This window comes from Heterodontus francisci, chromosome 2 (genome assembly GCF_036365525.1).
Source record: "Heterodontus francisci isolate sHetFra1 chromosome 2, sHetFra1.hap1, whole genome shotgun sequence".
NCBI lineage: Eukaryota > Metazoa > Chordata > Chondrichthyes > Heterodontiformes > Heterodontidae > Heterodontus > Heterodontus francisci.
Window position 1 is genome coordinate 92,503,670 of NC_090372.1, and position 21,651 is coordinate 92,525,320.

The 21,651-nt window shown below is 39.8% G+C and overlaps 1 protein-coding gene across 5 annotated transcripts in view; it reads left to right on the plus strand.

The window, feature by feature from the left end:
• Positions 1–18,652, plus strand: part of tra2a (transformer 2 alpha homolog) — a 59,447-nt gene extending 40,795 nt beyond the window's left edge. Inside the window, exons 2-9 of one of the 5 annotated variants that reach the window (XM_068008845.1) lie at positions 1,581–1,714; positions 3,809–3,977; positions 4,621–4,767; positions 6,948–7,136; positions 7,410–7,525; positions 7,612–7,719; positions 17,633–17,706; positions 17,871–18,652. In XM_068008845.1, coding sequence (XP_067864946.1) covers positions 1,581–1,714; positions 3,809–3,977; positions 4,621–4,767; positions 6,948–7,136; positions 7,410–7,525; positions 7,612–7,719; positions 17,633–17,706; positions 17,871–17,881 — 948 coding nt within the window. In that variant the 3' untranslated portion in view covers positions 17,882–18,652. The remainder of the gene's footprint in view (positions 1–1,580; positions 1,715–3,808; positions 3,978–4,620; positions 4,768–6,947; positions 7,137–7,409; positions 7,526–7,611; positions 7,720–17,632; positions 17,707–17,870) is intronic. The other 4 variants (XM_068008847.1, XM_068008848.1, XM_068008849.1 and 1 more) reach the window with 4 other exon arrangements.
• The last annotated feature ends 2,999 nt before the right edge of the window (positions 18,653–21,651 follow it).

The following is a 21,651-nucleotide window of genomic DNA, read 5'->3' on the forward strand; positions in this document are numbered from 1 at the left end:
AAAGGGGTTGGCATTTTCTTCCATGCCCAGCTTTATTCTGTCTTTATAGTGGCCGTAGCTCATTTGACTGCTTTTGAAGCTGTGCATTATTTGACAGCTTCACCACTGAGCTACTGATGTACTTGGCACTTTGGTAAAGGGGTTTTAATATTGAAGGTGTGCTACTAGTTGAGTCCTGTTGTACTGTTTGTTTAAATCACGCTGTAGTTCAGAACTTTTTCCCGTCAGTATTTCAGCTATTGCCAGCTACTGTTTTGGGAAATTGTGATGGGGTACTGGAATTTAATTAGTTAAACCTCAAAGTTGCAAAGGCAAGGTTTAGATTTTGGATCTGTACAGCCACGTGACCAGGAGACACAAATGCATTACAAATTAGTTTGAACTTGAGGTTGGGTTACAGTGGTGTAACTATTTTCGACACCTATTGTAACATCTTTGCTGAGTAAAGGTAATAGAATTATTACCATGTTTCTTAGGAAATCTAAATTAACTGCAACCTTGTATTTTCAACACAAGTAGACCAATATTTAGTTAATAGTGAAAATTGATATACCAAAAAATGTTTTTTCAAATAAATCATAATTGCCTGAATATTCTACACAAGGCACACAGTATTACTGTGCAGTTTGGAATTTTTCCTTAGTTTTTTTGTTGGAAGTGAAGAGGGAAAGAATTACAAATTCAAGGCAGTTTCTCAATTTAATCAGGTACTGCCCTTTTTTGTTGTAACACTGTTTTTAAAACTTTACACACTGAAAATAAACTAAGTCAAACCACAGGAGTATGTATTTGTTTCAGGCATTTTATGAAGGGACTTTTTTATTATAAGTAATGGAATTATTCCACCTGCTGGTGTTTAGTTAGAAAGATGGTAGGCTGTAGTACAAATCCAGCAGATTGTAACCCCATGCTTCATCCTACTGAATGTTCTTTTTCCATTAAGGTTAATATTGAAGAAATGGAAGAGTATTTTCCAAGAATGTGGAAGAATAATCAAGATAACAGAAGGCTAATCACAAGTATTGCAGATCAGAAAATAAAATTTGAATGGGAAATGAACAGAAGATTGGTCAGATAGAAGAGCTTGCTTTTATAAGGCATTAATGAATTGTTTGAATTGGGAAGAATACACGGAGTATGAAAACTCTGAAAATGAAGAAATGAAGAAAATAGAAAGCAAGAGTGAACTAAAATTAAGAGAATCTGGAAAATTAAAAGAATCTGGAAAATTAAAAGAATCTGGAAGATTGAATGTGTCCTAGGTTAAGTAATGTATGGTTTATGTTCACGTGTCTGTATGCTCAAGTTTTAGCATAAATGCATGATTATTTAAGAAAGTTTCATAGAATGTTGGTGATTAGGTATATTTGTAGGGAATGTGTTCTTTAGGAATGTGCAGTACTTGCTATGGGTTGAAGTTTTCTGTGCTTTAGCAGGGGCCAAAGTGACATTAGTGAAGGATACGTAACCATTTTGTCCCTCTGCTACTACTTGAGACAGTATCTGAATTGTAGACTACTGAGGTTTAACAATTTCATATTTTATGTAGTACAATAAATAACTTTGTTCTGTCATACCAGGAGTCCCGATCACCATCAAAATCTCCAAGTGGGAGTGCTGGCCGTGTAAAATCAGAAAGTCGCTCTGCATCTCGCAGTCCGTCTAGGGCCTCGAAACGTTCAGAATCTCGCTCCCGATCAAGGTCCAAGTCTAGGTAAGTGTATTTATTTAGCAGGTAGGTATGATTAGTATAATCAGCACTTCCTTTTTTGAAAACAATGGTCTGGACGTCTTAATGCACATTAATGCATTTTTAATACAGTAAGCTGATAATGTTGTTTGGTCAATGGTGTCCCCATAACAGTTTTTTACTTTTCATCCTAATTTTCTTATTTCTACTTTTACCTATTTTAAAAAAAAAACTCCTTTCTTTCCCCTCCCCAAGTTTAGTCAAGGCATAAGCTGTCACCCTGGTTGTCAGCTGCATTCTTCAGCACACCTAATCCAAAATGGTACGTGCTAGAGTCTCTCCATTATCATTCCTTGCCTGTTCCTGATTGCTGTGCTCTCCAGCCTTCTGCTATCTTCCCCCTACATTGATATTCCATTCCTTAGCTCTGAGACAAATATAATTTCATCAGCTGGTAAACCTGTTTTTATATGCTTTTTGAATATTTAAATGGTTGAGAAATATGCTGCACCTAGCACTGATCTTCCTTCATAAACTCGTCTTTTCACCAGAGAATATCTAGACAGCAGATTTTTAATCAAGCTCAATTTAAAAAAAAAAAGACTGCTGGGAGCTGTGCTTGATCATGTTATGTTTCTTAAATTAAAAATTGAATCTATAATCTCAATAATTGACTTGGGGTCATCATTCTGGGTGACTAATGTATCTAACAATCAATCAAAATAATTGGGTAAGCAAAAAGCTTTTAGCAGCAGTTGCAGTTCTCCTCCTAAATCTATGATTGTTACAAGAAGGAAATTTATGCTGTTTGCTGTTTGTAGACAGTGGGGAGAAATTACAAGGACATCATTCTTGATGAATGTGTCAGTTCAAGTTATTTCATACATCAGTGGATACAGGTAAAGAAAGAAAATTTGTAATTGACCTTGGCCAATCATCTATCCTGTCGTGGCTTTTCAATGTGGCCTGCAATTCCTCATCCATTAGTTGCTTTGCTCTCTGTCGTTTTAGTTGCTAGGCGTACCATCAGATGAGTAATGATAGAAATAGAATCATGCAGCCGTCAAATACCCGTTGGTTTTCTTGTCGCTGCATTTGGGGTACAGAGGCATCTGCATCATATTGGAATTGAGCAAACCAATTGTTGAATTACTTCAGTCCTCAAGTATCAATATGGGGTGACTAGCCTGGTTTCTGAGCTGCATGCTTCTCTTTGAAGATCTTTAAGCATTAACTTTTTCTTTTTAATTTGCAATTAAATTTAAATAACCATATAAGGTGGTTAATTTCATTCTAAGTGAATGGAGGGTTGGGCAGCCATTGTAGGCTTATGATGTGAGATAGTTACCAAGATGTCAGTCAGATGCAGGCTTGCTACCATCTGCTGCAGCATTACTTAGGCACTATGAGGAGCAGTTCAATGTCTGAACTAGAGGCAGCAATTAATAAATATATTAAAAGCACAGATTATTGCTCATTTTAACTTCAGTCGAGACACATCTCGTACGTTATAAGAAATTAAATATCTTTATTTTGCTGACTGTCTTAAATTGTAAAGTTCCGCATGACGAATTGATTAAATCTGTATCTACTATAGGAATTAAACAATATAAAAAGATTAATTATGCATTTTCAGTGGATACTGATTTTGCATAGCTACTATTTTTAACTACATAGAGAACTTTAGGTAAGCATAGGAAGATGACAAATGTGTGGTGTACGTTAAGGAACCTAAACGAGACCTAATCCATGTCTGTGACCCATTTAGTGGTTATGGCATGCAGATTCAGGCCAGTGCTCCAAAAGGCTGAATACCCATGACCAATTGAATATTTTTATTATAATAAAATGAAAACAAGAAATGCTGGTAATACTCAGCAGGTCTGGCAGCATCTGTGGAGAGAGAAGCAGAGTTAACATTTTAGGTCAGTGACCTTTCATCATATATGAATATTTTTATTTCTTGCTAGAATTAAACACTGGCACAATTTATTGAAAGTTGAACATAAAAGAAATGCATTCATACACACTTGGATGGTTGGTTATATCATTTAAATTTGAGTGCTATATGTTTATAGAAATATACTAACTAGAGTATTCTTAAAATCTTATTACCAGGTCTCACTCCCGAAGACATTCGCACCGACGCTATTCGCGCTCCAGATCACGTTCCCATTCGCACAGAAGGCGATCCCGCAGCAGGTCTTACACACCTGAGTATCGATCACGCAGAAGGAGCCGTAGCCATTCCCCAATGTCCAGCCGAAGGCGCCATGCAGGAAGTAGAGTAGGTTATTGCGTTGAAATCCATGTATAATCTCATTGTGGGGTGAATAACACTTTTTTTTTCACAAGTGCATACGGTTTATAGGATTCTGTTCTGAGGAGTGGAAGAATGCTTGGAAGTAACTTCCCCCATTGAGTTGTTTTAATTAAGCAAATTCCGTTTGAATACTGATGTGCTGTGCTGAAGAATATCATTTCTTCTTGAGGTGTGATTTCAGTTTGGAATGCAAAATGCTGCTCTGGTGACTTTGTGATGATTCACACACACAAGTGAGTGGTCACTTGTCTGAAGAAGACAAATGTGTGTATCTAGAATATAAATTTAATTTAATAAAGTACTGGAACTTCATTAATGTAGTGAAAGCTATACTTGAATAGTAAGTTATTCTTATGCAGTAGCATTTAATTTAGCACTGCAGTTTTTTGGGTTATTTATCAACTGTTGGCTTGATGGCTACTGTTAACAACATTGTCGTCGTCAACCTTTGGATCTCATTTCATGAGCTGTCTAGGAGTTCAATCCTCCAGCTGCAGTTGTGAAGCTTTCAATCTTGTCTGAGTTTATGGGCAGTAAGCCACCTGATAGTGGAGCATTCCACCTTTATGGGAGGGGGGAAACTCATTCTGTCCTTCTTGTCCTACAGACGGGACATGTGTCAGCGAAACATGGAGCGTTGATAGTAGATGTGGAGAAGTCGGCTGCCAGGACTGCCCCATCGTCCCAGATGAAGGATGATTCCTGGAGGCGAACAGGATATGGGAAGAAAGAAGGGAAACTCGGTTCTCAAAACGTAAATTGAAAACTTACTTTCAAACAAGTTGATTGTTTCCAGATATCTAATGGATGTGTTGTGCATTCAATCTCTTTACAGCAACGTGTTCGATAAAATGTTGCATCTCTTGCTATTCTTACTCCGAAATTCCCTACACAAGCATAAATGTCCAACAAGTTACAGCTTGATGTAATAGTCTGCATTGTGTCCCTGTACCATTTTCCTCCTTACACCATGTTAATCATGGGGTTATCTTCATGGAATGGTCAGAGCACAGTATCCATTCAGCCCATCGTGTCTGCTAGCTCACTGCGAGCACCTCAGCTAGTCCCTCTGCCCTTTCTCTGTAGCCCTTCAAATTTTTTCTCGATAATTATCCAATTCCCTTTGAAAGCCATGATTGAGTCTGCCTCCACCATACTCCTGGATAGTGCATGCCAGATCCTAACCACATGCTGCGTAAATAAGTTTTTCCTAGTGTTGCCTTTAGTTCTTTTGCCATTCACCTTTAAGTCGGTGTCCTGGTTCTTGACCCTTGCGCCAGTTGGGACAGATTTTCCCTATCTACTCTGTCCAGACCCCTTTTGATTTTGAACACCTCTATCAAATCTGTTTCCAACCTTCTCTTTATGGAGAACACCCCAGCTTCTCCAATCTATACACATAACTCAGTGCAGCTCAGTGATTTGAACCAAGGCTGAAGAGGAGGTACAAAAGCCTGATTGGTCCAGTCCTATCATGTTGCTAAACCATAAAAACTAACCTTGAAATAAACTTCTAACCCATCATTGCTGCTAAGGATGTGAACTAATACAGATGGCATCTACTCAATTTCATTGTGGAATTACCTTTTCTCTTGTCTGCTACACAATTCTATTGGTTAAATTTGGTACCGTCAGCTGCAGTTCATGTAATTTTGTTTCCCTCAATCACATCTGAATGACTTGCTCACAACTAGATGTGGGTGAATGTCATCAAGCTATCTTGATGTTAAATGCCATAATACTTCATTTACTTAGTAGAATCACTAATTGAATTGCTAATTTGTGTTTCAATTTAAATATGACGTCCATTTGTTGCACCTTTCTTTCCCCTCCCACCATCCCATGTTATACCTCACTTAAGTGACCGGTAATAAAAAGCTAATATTTTCGAAGTGTTGGAAATTTAGGATAGAATTGAAATTGGTGAAATTTTCTTAACTGAGTTATTGCTGCAGTTTTAGAGAGCTGTGGACAAGACTAATCTGGACATAGAAACATAGAATGGCTTCTTTCTGGGCTGTATCATTCTGCCTGATGGATTGACTAAAAAATGCGTCAAGTGGGTTTCATAGCTGGGTGTCACAAAATTGGTCATTCAGGCAGCACCAGGGATAAAATGCGTTCAGTTATTTGAAATCCAAATTGATGGTATTTTTTTTTCTAATTGTAGTTCAAGTTACAGGTCAAGGTTCCATGGCAGTAACCCTTGGTGACCTTGTTCTGTTGCCTCACCCAGGTAGCCATGATCTTCTCTTTGTTTAGTGTGCTGGTGCAACTACCCATGCAAAGTGTGGATGCTGCATCTAGAGATACAAAGCCATTAGTATAGGGACCCTTCCACCATTTGGAATTGGTAAGAAAATAGCTTCGGAGAATTTTAATTTAAAATAGTGGGACCTGGTTCCAAATAGACTATGGTTTCACAGGCTGTTATTAGACGATTGGACAACTCTACTGAGAAAATATGCAAGCATTGTACTTGAGGTCCAAGTTAACTTTTGTTGAAAAGTTGAACGCATGTGTGTGTTGAGGGTTGGCATGAGAAGTCAAAAATTTGAGCACTGTAGTGGATGAGCCTTTTAAGATTTTTTTCCCTTTTGAGGCCCTCTGAGATTTCAGACAAATTATTTATTTATTGTTGGAGTATTAAGTTCACGTTGGGTTTCCAAGCAGTGTGCTGAACATGTCTAGTAATTTCAAATGCTGGTGGACAATGTATGGAAGGTTAGATGTCCATCAAATTAATTTTGCTATACCTATTCTTTAATAAGCAGTAAATACTAATACATTTATGTAACCCACAATGAAAGGCCATGCTGATTTCTCTTCACAGGAGACTTTGTAGTCAAACCTGATGCTATGTTTCTGGGAGATGAACTTTCAGGGTACAGCACCATTAAATTCTTCAGAGCAATTCATGCATTGTTTTTGCAGGCTAATCCAGATCCAAACACCTGTCTAGGTGTTTTTGGTCTTAGTTTGTACACCACTGAGCGGGATCTTCGTGAAGTTTTCTCTCGTTATGGACCATTGGCAGGAGTCAATGTCGTCTACGATCAACGGACTGGGCGTTCAAGAGGATTTGCATTTGTTTACTTCGAAAGACTAGAGGATGCTAAAGAGGTACCTGCAAGCTAGCAGATAACAATACAGATCAGATTTACCTTTGGTAGTGCTCATTTATATACTGCTAATTCTTAAATTTTTTGCCCTGTTTGTATGTTGGCATGAAATTGCATTACAAGTTCTGTTGTTCATTCCACCTATGAGTTGACTTGGCTTGTTTTAAGTTCATTATATTTATCCATGAAGACACTATGGAACTTAATGCTGTTATTTGGATATAATTTGAGTGCAGACAAAAACATTGGTTTTAAAAATGTATTTTTTCTGCAGGCAATGGAGCGTGCTAATGGAATGGAACTAGATGGCAGACGAATTCGTGTTGATTATTCTATTACAAAGAGGCCCCACACCCCCACTCCTGGGATCTATATGGGGCGACCTACTCAGTAAGGATAAACAAATTCCATCTTTCTTACAAACTTCAATCCATTAAAAAAAAAAGTTAATATGGTTTCTTTTTATTCTATTTTAGCAGCAGTGGAGGAGGAGGTGGTGGAGGCCGTCGTCGAGATTCATACTATGATCGAGGATATGATAAATATGATCGATATGATGATCGGGACTACGATTATCGGTACAGGTAAAGCATTATATATGTCTGAATTATATTGTGGAGTGTGAAATCATAATTAATACATTAATGCCTTTGAAACGCTGAGCAATATTCTAACAGCATCCTCTACACGTGCAGTTTAATCCAGGCTTCAAAGCATAATGTTAAAGCCACCTACTCACTTAATATTATCTCAGTAGCAGTGACATTGGTGCTTTGCCTGGCATTCTATTCCTATGAAATTTATGAACCTTAAAGGAAAAAAGACGCATTTATATAGACCTTCAAGACTGCTGGAGGGTGTTCTTTGCTTCAAACATCATTTGTCATGGTAGCTCTCAGAATATTCTGGAGTTTCTGCAGTAATTGTAGGTTAGAATAGCTAAATTTCTTGTGGCTACTGCGGATCTCCCTGTTCCAAGTTATTTAATATAAAGTTTTCAGTGTTTCAGATTTGTTAAAGGTTCACTGACCTTGTCAGTCTGAGTTTAAAAGAAACCATGACAGCACCATAATAGAAATAGCTATACTTGTTCATTTCAGGCTCAGCCAAAGGAACCTTTCATTGCTTGTTGCCCATTGCTTCTGTTCGGCCACCTCTTGCCCTTGAGACCTCAGTCTGCTAATCCTGCCCTACACTCATTTATTATATGCATTTGAACCTCTTCAAATGTGCAGTCATAAGTTTCAATCATGGAAATTGGCAGTTAATTTTACATTTTTACTTGCAGGTTAGTGAGTTACAGAAATTTAGAGTCAAATCTACTTTTAGTATTCGCCTGATGTTTCTACCTAAAGTAGCCTCAAATTTATTTAGGAGACACAATTGTAGCTTAAATCCACCTCTGCTTAAGTCGGAGCTTGAGCTCTCACTGCAGTTTAATTACAGATCAGGATCAGTTGGCACTCTGCGATGTGAACGAGGTTACTACACGCTTCCGCATGTAGGAAGCCTGAAGTCTGGTATTGATGTAATCGTGTCAGTGTGCCTAATTAATATATTGTTTCCCTGAGCCAATTAACTCCCAAATTGCAAATAGAATTGAACGAATGAAGTTAAGTACTAAATTCCAGAGTGCTTGTTGAAGGACTATTTTAGAGCCAATCTTTACTCACTCTTGTATTTATTTTGCAAATTAAAAATTACTAACATGTTGCTCCTCACTCAAACCTTCCCCCAGTTTGTATCCTTTATATATTCTCACTAATGACCCTAATTATGCCCTGCACCTGCATATGATTAAACACAATGAACAGATTCCAGTTTTCTTTAAATAAAACTTGAGTTTAACATGCACAAACAAATCAAAATAAATTCCATGTTCTGTATGAAACACTACATTACCTCTCCTCTAGGATCTCTTAATTTCTATGTATAAGCATTTCTTTTTGTAAAACCGATAGTTGACTTGCATGTATCCATTTAATTTTGGAGATTTCCTTTCTCTCCAGCATTTGTTTCAATCCAGCAAGGTTAATCCGTAACCTTTTTTGTGCTTGCTTTTTGTAGTGTACATTATCCCACAAGGATCGGTTACATAACTTTGAATATCTTCAGTACATCCCTTGTACAGAATCTCGCCTAAAATATTTGACAATTAGAACCCCATATCCATTGCCTCCAACAGTTAGTGTTTCTGCAGTTGAAGTACTTTTAACAACCCTTTTTATTTTCTTAGCTTCCCAAGGTATAGGATAACATTTCCCATTTCACCCATCAAAAATATTATGAAACCAGCTGTACCCGAATACTCATCAGCAAGACGAGCATGTGAAGCATCACTGAAAATTACCTCCATGTTATTTGGGTCACCTAAGCATGGGAACTTAAATATGCATTTCTCCAAATTTAATTTTTGAAATGTTTTATTTGCCCTTAAAACATTCTCAACTTTTGGGTGTTTCATCGTAGTACTTAACTCCAAAACTAGCATCGGGTCTAGTCTGAGTGCGCAGCCAGTTTAATTGGCCAATCAAGCTTCGCGATTGCTATGTCTCTTTAGATATATCATCTTTCTGTGAAGACCTAGCACAATTAACTGGGATGTGAGTGACACTCTCTCAACTGGATTGTTGATTTAAAGTTATTCCAGCTTGATATCTAAACCAATATATTTAAAAGCCCCATAAGCCTGACTCCAGTCTTGAACTCTACTTTAATCTTATTAACACATTTCTCATTCTGCAGTACCACCCCATAGGAAATCAGCAACATGCATCATGAAGATGCCTGAAAGTTTCCCTTTGTGATACGAATAAAACATTGCAGGATCTTTTTACTTGAACACAGCCAATTTTCAGCAAAACCGATTTCACCAGGAAACCGCATACCCTGGAAACATCATTAAGGCCTTAGACTTAATTTTTAGTTTCCATAGTTTTCCTTCTGCATCTGCTGCTTCTTTAGGTGGTACCAGAAATACTTCTGTCTGAAAAGTATCACCCTGCAGAAATGTGGTTTTTATGTCGATTGACCTAGGGCTGCGTTTGCTGACAATACAACCACTAGGTGGCGCAGTACTTGCGGCTGCTCGCAGACCTCCCCTCACCTGCCTACCTTGTCGCGCTCTCTCTTCCACGCTTCCCCCATGTGGGGGAAAAGAGGCTGCAATTGCCAGAGGGAGCGGGGACCAGAAGCAGGAAGGAGCCAAGTGGGGGAGAAATGGCGAGGCCGGGAGTGACCAGCGACGAATGACGCATGTGCAAATTAGTCCTGGCACCGTACTAGCAGCAAGAGCCGGTTCTGGGCATGTGCGAATCTGGGAGCACACTGATGATGTTGGTGGGGGGGCTGTGTTGTCAGGAGTCACTTTGTTGATCTGCAGTCCCATGAATATGTGGCTAAAAGAGTTAACAAGATTTTCAAGATTACTTTTCCAGCTGCAGGAGAGTCCACTCTAACACCCATATCACCCAGTCGCTCTTCAAAACCCCTCGCAGCTAGCCTTGCTTTCACCTCAAGTCCCATCTACAAGCATTTCTTCAGTACAAATTCATCTATATGACAAGACTGGCTGTGCTTTATCTGGTAGCTCAGAATAAAACCAAAATTTCCCCTACATTCCACTTCCTTTTTTTTTGGCTTAGTTTTATTAAGTTTATTGGCAGCCACCGAAACTTCAGTCATGTGGACTACTTTTAGTTCTATTGCGAGACTGCTCTTAAGCCTTCATTTCAGTGCGCAATCTGTTCAATCTGCGGCCTCTACTACACTTTGATGTCTTTCGGAACTACTACTGGAAGATCTCCCTCACACATTCGGAGGCTCTTTCTCCAGTACGCGATCGTTTCCTAATGCAAGCGTCGCTTCCAGACCTATTAGAACTTGCAGTGCACTTTCTTACTCTCTACTCTTTCACCCCATTCTGCCAGTCCATGGACCTCGCTACTTGGCCATCATCCTGAACATTCAACCAATATTTAAACTTGTCAGTAGATTTTCCTGCTTGCCCCACAATTGTCACATCTCTCCACTCACCAGACCCCACTGGAATATACATCACCCAAATACCAATTCTGGGTAATTGGCCTTTGGATGTGATAGCTGTGTCCTGCACATCGTGATCACTCACGCTACCGCTATCCAGCACTTGATCTACCATATTCTGTTCCTCTGGACCGTCATCACAAAACAGATGAGCATTTGAGGTACAAGGTGCCTCGCTTCCTCCTATCAGCTGCTCAGATTGAGATTTTATAATCAATCCCGACTAGTTGTGAGGAATCAACCTTAGCTTGATTTCCTTATTTGATGATTACTGTCTTACCATCACAAAAGGACTTTCAGCTGCAGTATTCATGACCATAATGTTGGTGTTTTCGCACAAGTCTCTAAACTCATCTCCCCTTGACAGTCAATGGCATTACCATTGCTGACTCCCCCACTATCAACATCCTAGGGGGTTGCCATTGACCAGAAACTGAACTGGAGTAGCCATATAAATACTGTGGCTCCAAGAGCAGGTCAGAGGCTAGGAATCTCGTGGCACGTAAGTTACCCCCTGACTCCCCAAGCCTGTGTACCATCTACAAGGCACTAGTCAGGAGTGTGATGGAATACTCACCACTTGCCTGGATGGGTGCAGCTTCAACAACACTCAAGAAGCTCAACACCATGCAGGACAAAGCAGCCTGCTTGATTGGCACCACATGCACAAACATTCACTCCTTCCACCACCACCGCCGCACAGTGGCAGCAGTGTGTGCCATCTACAAGATGCACTGCAACAACGCACCAAGGCTCCTTAGCACTTTCCAAACCCGTGACCTCGACCACCTAGAAGGCTAAGGGCAGCAAATGTTGGGAGCACCACCACCTGCAAGTTCCCCTCCAAGCCACGCACCATCTTGACTTGGAACTATATCGCCGTTCCTTCACTGTTGCTGGGTCAAACTCCTGGAACTCCCTTCCTATCAGTACTGTGGGTGTCCCTACCCCACATGGACTGCAGCAGTTCAAGAAGGCAGCTCACCACCATCTTCTCGAGGGCAATTAGAGATGGGCAATAAATGTTGGCCTGACCAGCAACGTCCACATCCCATGAATGAATAAAAAATAATTGGCAAATACCCCTCCATTATCAGTCAGAAACTTAGCTGGTGCCCCAAGTCCAGTCTCTATCCAGTTCTCCATGATTTTATCAATAATTGCCCTTTTGTCCTTGCTATTGTACGTAGAAAGACTAAATCTGGTTGCCAAGTCTATAAAATGTTGAATTAAAATATTCCTGTCTTTGTCCTATATCTTTAAATCCATGGCAACTACCTTGTTAAAGTCATGTGCCAGTGGATGGCTTACAATAGGATGTGGCATCTTCCGATACTTTTACGGATTTCACACTTTTCATTAATCTCTTCTATTATCCTCATATACTCTTCAATCACACCTGCATCCTTTAGCAGGGTGTTTAATCTTTGACAAGGGTGAGCAAATTGTGTAACTTTAAGACCATTTGCTTTATTTCACATTCTTATCACCTGATGCCATTAATACTTCTTTAACACTCTGACTATAAACATCACATTTTGTTAAGGGGATACAATAATGCACTGACTGGGGAAACTACAAATCCATTGACTTTACAAAAACAATTGCCTTATCATGCTCCATATTAAATTCCATTTGTTTTTTTTCTTAGCTTCACTGTTGAGTAAATCTTCTATTTCGTTAGTGACTACAGCAATACTGATAGTGACTTGTTCCACCTATTTTACATGGAAGTACAACTTTCTTTAGTGACTTCAATGTGTTGTCATCACCCAACCTTAAGCAAGTAGTACTTGTATACTCCTTAACCTTGCGTCAATCCTCACTACTGAGTGAATCCCGTTAGCATTGTAACTAATCTGCTCCACGTACTGCTGATGTGCAAGCACTATCTAACAACACAGTTGAATGAATCCATGACTAATATTCATCACAGAAATAAGACTCCTTGTGACTAGTACAGTTCATTCAGATTCATTTGTTTAGTTTAGAGATACAGCACTGAAACAGGCCCTTCGGCCCACCGAGTCTGTGCCGACCATCAACCACCCATTTATACTAATTCCATATCACTACCACATCCCCACCTGTCCCTATATTCCCCTATCACCTACCTAATACTAGGGGCAATTTATAATGGCCAATTAACCTATCAACCAGCAAGTCTTTGGCATGTGGGAGGAAACCGGAGCACCCGGAGAAAACCCACGCAGACACAGGGAGAACTTGCAAACTCCACACAGGCAGTACCCAGAATTGAACCCGGGTCGCTGGAACTGTGAGGCTGCGGTGCTAACCACTGCGCCACTGTGCCGCCCTAAGAACAAAGAGTATTTCCTCTTCGGCCTCAGAATTTTGTGTGTCTCTTTTCGAGGGCTCTGCCTCGCCGTTTTGGACAGTTCATTACATAATGATACTTAGTCATACCTGAAGAACCTATTAACTGTTCCTTGAGAATTCCTGGGATTAATTTGCCTATTATTGCTGTTTCAATTCTGTCTTCTGCTGTCATAGCCAGACCTGCTAAAGCTGCTTTCATCCTCATTCCTCCAGTTTTTAGCGTTTCCATTGTACTGGTATATGTGTCCAGTATCTGGACCATTTCAAAATCCGGCAATCATTGAGTCCGTCGTACTTTGCGTCAACGTAGAATGTCCCGTTCGTTCTACCAAGGCTGCAGGAAACGACTGCTAACCCAGAAATTATTTTAAGGCAACAGACATTTGGTCCAACAGGGACCAAATTCTTTTTCCAAGAATCGAACCCCAGTTAGAACCAGGAGCTGTTGTCAATATGTGCCACCTGAACACAATCAAGCAATTTAAATGCTAGCACTGAACCAGGGATCTCCAAATTGAATATCCTCAATCTTCTGTACAGTTTGTTAAAGTCCATGATGTATTCCTCCATTGAATAACCATCTGTTTTCTGAAATCTATCAAAGTCTGACCATGCCTCATAGGCATTTTATCGATCATCTTTCTTGTAAATCTCATCCAAGAGTTCTAACAGAAGATCCAAAGCTTCAATATCCACCTGATGGGCATTCAGTTCACAAAATACTTTGATTTTATTTTTGGTAGGAAGTGATGACGCCAAGGCCATGCCTTGTTTCCCCATTGGTAGGGATGTAACCCGTGTCCACATATCCACTTCATTCTTCCGCTGGTTACGTGTTTCAGACTCGACATTGGAGCGTTTTCTTAACCTGATAATTTACACTTGCTTTCTGCTATTTTCCACAATAACCTTCACCTTTAGGCAACAATCCTCTGAAGCGTTATGCTGGAAAAGATTACAAACGTGCAGTTGCTCACACAAACCTTCCCCTAGTTTGTGTCTCCTTATATATACTCAAGTAAGTCCCTAATTAACACCCTCCACCTGCATATGATTAAACATAATTAACAAGATGGATAATTTTTAAATATGAGGCAATCGCAAAAGTGTTTATGGTGTTTGGAAAGGGTCAGCTGGTGATCATAGAACAAAATACAGCACAAAAGGAGGCCATTCTACAACGAGTCACTCAGCTGCTGACTCCCTAAAGCCTGTCCATCATCTACAAGGCAAACGTCAGCAGTGTGATCGAATGCCTGGATGAGTGTAGTTCTAGCAACACTCAAGTAGCTCAACGTGAGCCAGGACAAAGCCACTTGATCGGCACCCCATCTCCCCACCAGCGCACAGTGTGGCAGCAGTGTGTGCTATCTACAAGATGCACTGTAGCAACTCCCAAGCCGCCTCTTCAGCATCTTCCAAACCCTCTACCACCTAGAAGAAAGGGCAGCAGACACATTACATAGGAATACCACCTGCAAGTTCCCTTCTAAATTGCACACCCTCCTGACTTGGAACTTTATTGCCACTCCTTCACTGTCGCTGGCTCAGAATTCTGGAACTCCTTCCCTAACACCGTGTAACTATACCATATGGACTGCAGCAGTTCAAGAAGGCAGCTCATCACCACTTTCTAAGGGCAGTTAAAGATGGGTAATAAATGCTGGCCTTGCCAGTGATGCTCACATTTCAGGAGGGAAGTTTTTTAAAAACCCATTGTGCCTGTGCCAGTTCTTTGGTAGAACTGTCCAATTGGTCCCACTCCCCTGCTCTTTCTCCAAGGCCATTGAATTTCTTTTTCCTTTTGAAGTATTTCCCTTTGAGTGTTAGTATTGAATCTGCTTCCACCATCCATTCAGGCAGTTCATTCCAGATCACAAGTGCTATTTTAAAAAATCCTGTTGCCTGTAGTTCTTTGCCAGTCACCTTAAACATTAAGTCCTTTAGTTAACAATCTTTCTGCATCAGCTTCTCATTTACCCTTATCAAAAGCATTCATAATTTTGAGCACCTCCATCAAATCTCCTCTGCTCCAAGGAGAACAATCTTAGCTTCTCCAGTCTCCAAACCTAAAGTTCTTTTTCCTGGTACTATTCTCGTAAATCTCTTCACCCTCTCAGTGATATTCTCCTCAGTGTGGTGCCAAAAATTGAACACATGACTTCAGCTAAGGCTCAACCAGTATTTTATAAAGTTTTAGCATACCTTCCTTGCTCTTGTACTGTATGCATCTGTTTTTAAAAAAGCATTTGGGATCCTGGCTTTATTAACAGTTTTGTCAACTTGTCCTGTTACCTTCAAAAGATTATGTATGCACCCCCACCAGGTCTTTCTGTTCTGCATCCCTTTAAAATTGTACCAGTTAATTCCTGTTGTCCCTCTCCATTCTTCCTATCAAAACATATCCCATCGCACTTCTCTGCGTTGAAACTTTGTCTGCCCATTTCGCCAGTCTGTATGTCCTCCGGAAGGCTGTTACTGTTTTCCTCTTTGCTTAGTACATTGAGTTTCGTGTCATGTGCAAACTCTGAAATTACGTCCTGTGTAGAAAGAAAGACTTGCATTTATGTAGTGTAGTTATATAGTATACCTAAGTGTAGGTCATTAATATATATCAGAAGAGCAGTGGTCCTAATACTGACCTCTGGGGGAACATCACTATATACTTTACTCCAATCTGCAAAACAGCCATTTATACATACAAATTAAGAGCAGGAGTAGGCTGCTTGGCCCCTTGAGCCTGTTCTGCCATTCAACAATATCATGACTGATCTGATCATAGCCTCAATTCCACATTCCCACCTACCCCCAATAACCTTTCATCCCCTTGCTCATTAAGAATCAGTCTACCTTGGTCTTAAAATTTTTCAAAGACTGTGCTTCTGCCACCTTTTGATAAAGTGTTCCAAAGGCTCATGACCCTCAGAAATAAATTCTCCTCATCTGTCTTAAATGGATGACCCCTTATTTTTAAATAGTGACACCTAGTTCTAGATTCTCCTACAAGAAGAAACATCCTTTCAGATGTCAGAACCGCTCGGGATCTTGTATGTTTCAATCAAGTTGCCTCTTGCTCTTCTAAATTCCAGTGGATACAAGCCTAGCCTGTCCAATCTTTCCTCATATGAGGGCGGCACAGTGGCGCAGTGGTTAGCACTGCAGCCTCACAGCTCCAGGGACCTGGGTTCGATTCTGGGTACTGCCTGTGTGGAGTTTGCAAGTTCTCCCTGTGTCTGCGTGGGTTTTCTCCGGGTGCTCCGGTTTCCTCCCACAAGCCAAAAGACTTGCAGGTTGATAGGTAAATTGGCCATTATAAATTGCCCCTAGTATAGGTAGGTGGTAGGGAAATATAGGGACAGGTGGGGATGTTTGGTAGGAATATGGGATTAGTGTAGGATTAGTATAAATGGGTGGTTGATGGTCAGCACAGACTCGGTGGGCCGAAGGGCCTGTTTCAGTGCTGTATCTCTAATCTAAAAAATCCGCCCATTCCAGGTATTAGTCTACTAAACCTTCTTTGAACTACTTCCAATGCATTTACATCCTTCCTTACTGGTCCCAACATAGTTCAGGTGTAGACTGTCCCAGTGGTACAGTCCCCACTTTCCGCAGTATTGATGCCAGTGCCCCATGAACCGGAGCAGTTTTGGTGCTACTCCGCACCAGTTTTTGAGCTATGCATTCATTTCTCTAATCTTAATTGCCCTATGAGCCACTTGCAAATTGGCAGGTAATAATCCAGAGATGATTACCTTTTGAGGTTCTGCTTACTTTGGTGCCTAGCTCCTCATACTCCCTCAACAGAACCTCTTTCCTTGTCCTGCCTATGTCGTTGGTACCTACATGGACCACGACGACTGGATCCTCCCCCTCCCACAGTAAGTTCCTCTCCAGCTCTGAACAGATATCCTGAACCCTGGCACTGGGCAGGCAATATAGCCTTCTGGACTCTCGCTCTTTGCTGCAGACAACAGTGTCAATCCCCCTCACTATACTGTCTCCTATTTCACATAATATGGCAATGCGCAAGTTTTGTTTGGAATTTCAGCTCCAAATCCAAAATGAAGCTTTTTAAGGTAGCTCGGTCTTATAATCTATATTGTTTCATTATAGTAGACGACGATCGCCTTCACCTTACTACAGCAGAGGATACCGGTCACGCTCACGATCTCGTTCCTATTCGCCACGTAAGTACTAAACCTGAGTTATTTGCAATGCAGATGACAAAGCAAATGTACTTTAAATATGAAAATGCATGGCTGTCAAGTGTAGTAACTAATAGTTAATTATAGTAATTCATGTATGGTAGTAATCAAATTACCTAATTCTATCTTTTTGTTTTGTTTTGCAGGTCGTTACTGACCAGACTCTCCTGCTTGCTGGACAACTGTCTAAAAAAATTTTTAATCAATGTGTTAGTGACTTTTTTTGGCGGAGGGTGGGGGGTGGGGTTAAGATTTTGGTAGTTGTGCATGATAGTTTCTGTGGCTATATACTGCTTTGGAAAGGCCATTCTAAAAGCTACTTGCTTGAACTGATTTATGTAGTTCAGAACCTGATGTAAGGAAAGGACAGGGCTGGAATTAATGGTAATCTTTTAATTACCAAGTACAGGTTGTTTTGAACACGCAAATGCCAACATTCATTAGTTTTGTCATGGTGTTTGACTTTGTCATGGGGTTGTATTTGCAGTTTGAAGCTGTCCTAGAGTTCTGAGGTGTATTTTTTTTATTCAAAGAAAAACCTGATGTAAACCTAGAAAAGATCAGTATATGCATTTTACAAAATAACTATTGAAAATGTGCAAAACGGTAGACTGTTGTAATGTCCTCTGGAAGATTCTAAAAACCAACTTGTAAGTCTTGGAACCTATTGATCTAACTGGGTAATAGTGAAGCGTTGGATTTCTGCCCTAGATTGAAAATGTGATGTGATGGAACTCTAACAATGTGTCTTCACAGTTTGTAAAGGATTATAAGAATTAAATTTTTGTTTTTAGTTAATGGTGTATTTCTATATTTTCATCTGCACGATGGTCTCTGCATATCGACCAACTGCTATAATGTACAACAGTTTACTAAAAAATTAAAGATGCCTCTGTGTGGGAGGTACTTGGGATGTTCCATGGATTGCTGTTGGATATCTGATTGAATTATTTGTAGGGAATTTTTCTGGAAGTGACAATTTCTAAAGAGAAGCTTGTACATTTTTTTTTTAAAAGAGATTCTGAATGAGATTTCCCTTGCCTCATCTCTGGTAACAGATTAAGATGCAGAGGTGCAAAGTGAACAACATTTTCATTACATGCAGAGCTAACATTTTCATTTAAATACTTTGTAACAGATTATACAATGCAAAGCTAATGTGAACATGAATACAATAAGAATTGATTACAAAAGTGATCCCCAAAAATCTGATGCAATTAGCAAGGAAGGGAACAAAAAGAATGGAGAAAAGGTGACAGACTTGGAGGAATGCTGTGCTCAGCCTAATATTGCGTTCTCCTTGGGCTATTCAACAAAGGAAGTCTGTCCAGTGAAACTTTGGATTGAACTGCAACAAATAGATCACCTGTTAGCTTTTCCCACCTGCATACAGAATGAATGGATAGTGTAGGCATACATCAACAAGCAGCATATAACAGCTTGTCTTTTTCAAGAGGTACTTAAGATCTATCGATTTACTGCTTTTATACAAAACTTAAAAATATTCCTTCAAACCTCTGTACTTAATGCAGCATTAGCCTCTTGTTGACATACACTAAGTTGCAGTAAAGCTAGTTTTACTTATTTCTTCTCTCATACTGGGATGCAAGCTTATTTCCGTTATTTTAGATGTAGTCTGATGTAGCACTGACGTATAATTAGAGTAGAGTTTGAAAACCTCAAGTTTCAAACTTAATAATGGTTGTACTGTGATCTCTAATATTCCTTCCTAAATGCTAAGTTCTGTTTATTGTACCCTTCTATGAATCATATTGTAATTCCTTCCAAGAGGGTACAAAAGTATTAATCGTTAATGAAATTTCAGCATTTTTATGGTTACTTGTTTTTTGTTTGGAGGCCATATTTTAAAAGTAGTAAGTCTTAAGTGGCTTAATCTTGGTTGTTATAAAGCCCTTGAAATTTGTTCCTTCTGAAGTTGCCTAAACTACATATAGTCTTATCAGCATGTTTAATCTCATTTCACAAGCATTCAATACAACAAAAATCATTAAATGTTATTGATGCCTTGCTCAACTGACTCCCAACAGGAAAATCTTTAAAGCCAGTGAATCCGTTCTATGTATCTCAATCAAGATTAACATTGTGTACTTCTAAAAGATTGCTAATCATAGTAAATTAATGTTCAATGCTAACTTTGCAAAGCAATAATTATAGAAACTGATTGGACTCCGAAATTGTAACAGTAGAAACAAATCTGTTAACATTATGTCCATATTTACACAACTGGAAAAAATTTCCAAATTAATATTTTGTCTAGCCTTCATATATAAGTCAGCTTCACCTTCATTCTATATAGGGTAAAAGCATGATGTCCTAGAAATTCTGTATCCTCATCAGGGTCTCCCATTTTGCTGTATTTCTTCCCCCGATCAGCAGAAGATTTGTGTCTTGAATCAGGTCATAATTGCTGCCTTGCATTTTCTCTTTACAAAATACACCAGTGCTCGGGAACTTTGAATTGCACAAATTTTTGTGTACAACGTTCATGCGTGATTTTAAATTTTTGTGACAGTCTTCTGTGGTTGACCCTGCTTAGATTAGTTCTTGACTGTCAGTCACTGATCCAATTTTTTGCTTTAAAATTTCCATTGATAGTCATGTGCTTCTTGATAAGCTTGCCTTTCACTTCAACTGTCGTGCTCTGATCGTATATGTGGATAAGGTCATTCAGCCCATACGAATGCATCCTTCCAGAAGAACCCTACACTTCCCTGTCGTTACATCTAGTTTCTTAAACAATGTTATTTTGCATCCACCATTCTATTCCAGTCCATTCCAGGTAAATGAGAAGCAGTAATGACCCTGAAACCTCCTGCTCAGTACTTGGGTCTGCAGTTGCCTATTTGTGTTCTGTCATCTTTCCTGAGTAGGAGCACCATTAGCCTGTATCCAATGTGCTAGTACCTCCGCAATGTGCATTAACTCCCTCATAATTCTCTAGTGGCTCCCACATCTCCTTGACTGTCTCTCAAAATTGTGGGGTAAATACCATGTAATCTAGGGGATTTATCTGTTAAATTCTTTGGACTTGTCAAGGACTTTAACCACTGCCCCCCCACTCCCCCAAACAAAGAGGGATTAATTTTATGTTCCCGTGTAAATACTTTGAAGCAGTATTTGGAATATTTGTCAAAGTGCTTTTAAAAATACTGAGAGATTCTGGTCACAAACACTGGCAATAGAGCCAGTTCAGTGAGGAATCATGCTGATCATCTAATAGTATTGGGGGAAAAAAGATCAATTTGGGGTTTTTTGTCTTGAGTGGAAGCATTGGAGGGAGAGGTATACAATAATAAAGCTAAAGACATTAAAATTTTAAATGAGTAGGATAAGGGATTCAGAGTAAAAGGTAAACTTAGATGTAATTTAGCCTAAATTTAGACCTCATGTTAAGGACCATTCTTGGTCATTTATGCAGATGGCTTCCTAGAGGTTGTGGAACTGTTTGCATCCTTTCATGCAGTATTGTTTTGACCTGATTGATTAAGATAAGTACTCTGACACTACTGTTATGAACAAGGTGAGAGAACTGCTGAAATGCCTGTTCCCTTCCAACTGGCTAATTAGTAAGCTTTTGAGAGGAAGATTTTTTAAACCTGTGCGGCGCAGTGGTTAGCACCGCAGCCTCTCAGTTCCAGTGACCCGGGTTCAATTCTGGGTACTGCCTGTGTGGAGTTTGCAAGTTCTCCCTGTGTCTGTGTGAGTTTCCTCCGGGTGCTCCGGTTTCCTCCCACATGCCAAAAGACTTGCAGGTTGATAGGTTAATTGGCCGTTATAAATTGCCCCTAGTATAGCTAGATGGTAGGGAAATATAGGGACAGGTGGGGATGTGGTAGGGCTATGGAATTAGCGTAGGATTAGTATAAATGGGTGGTTGATGGTCGGCACAGACTCTGTGGGCCGAAG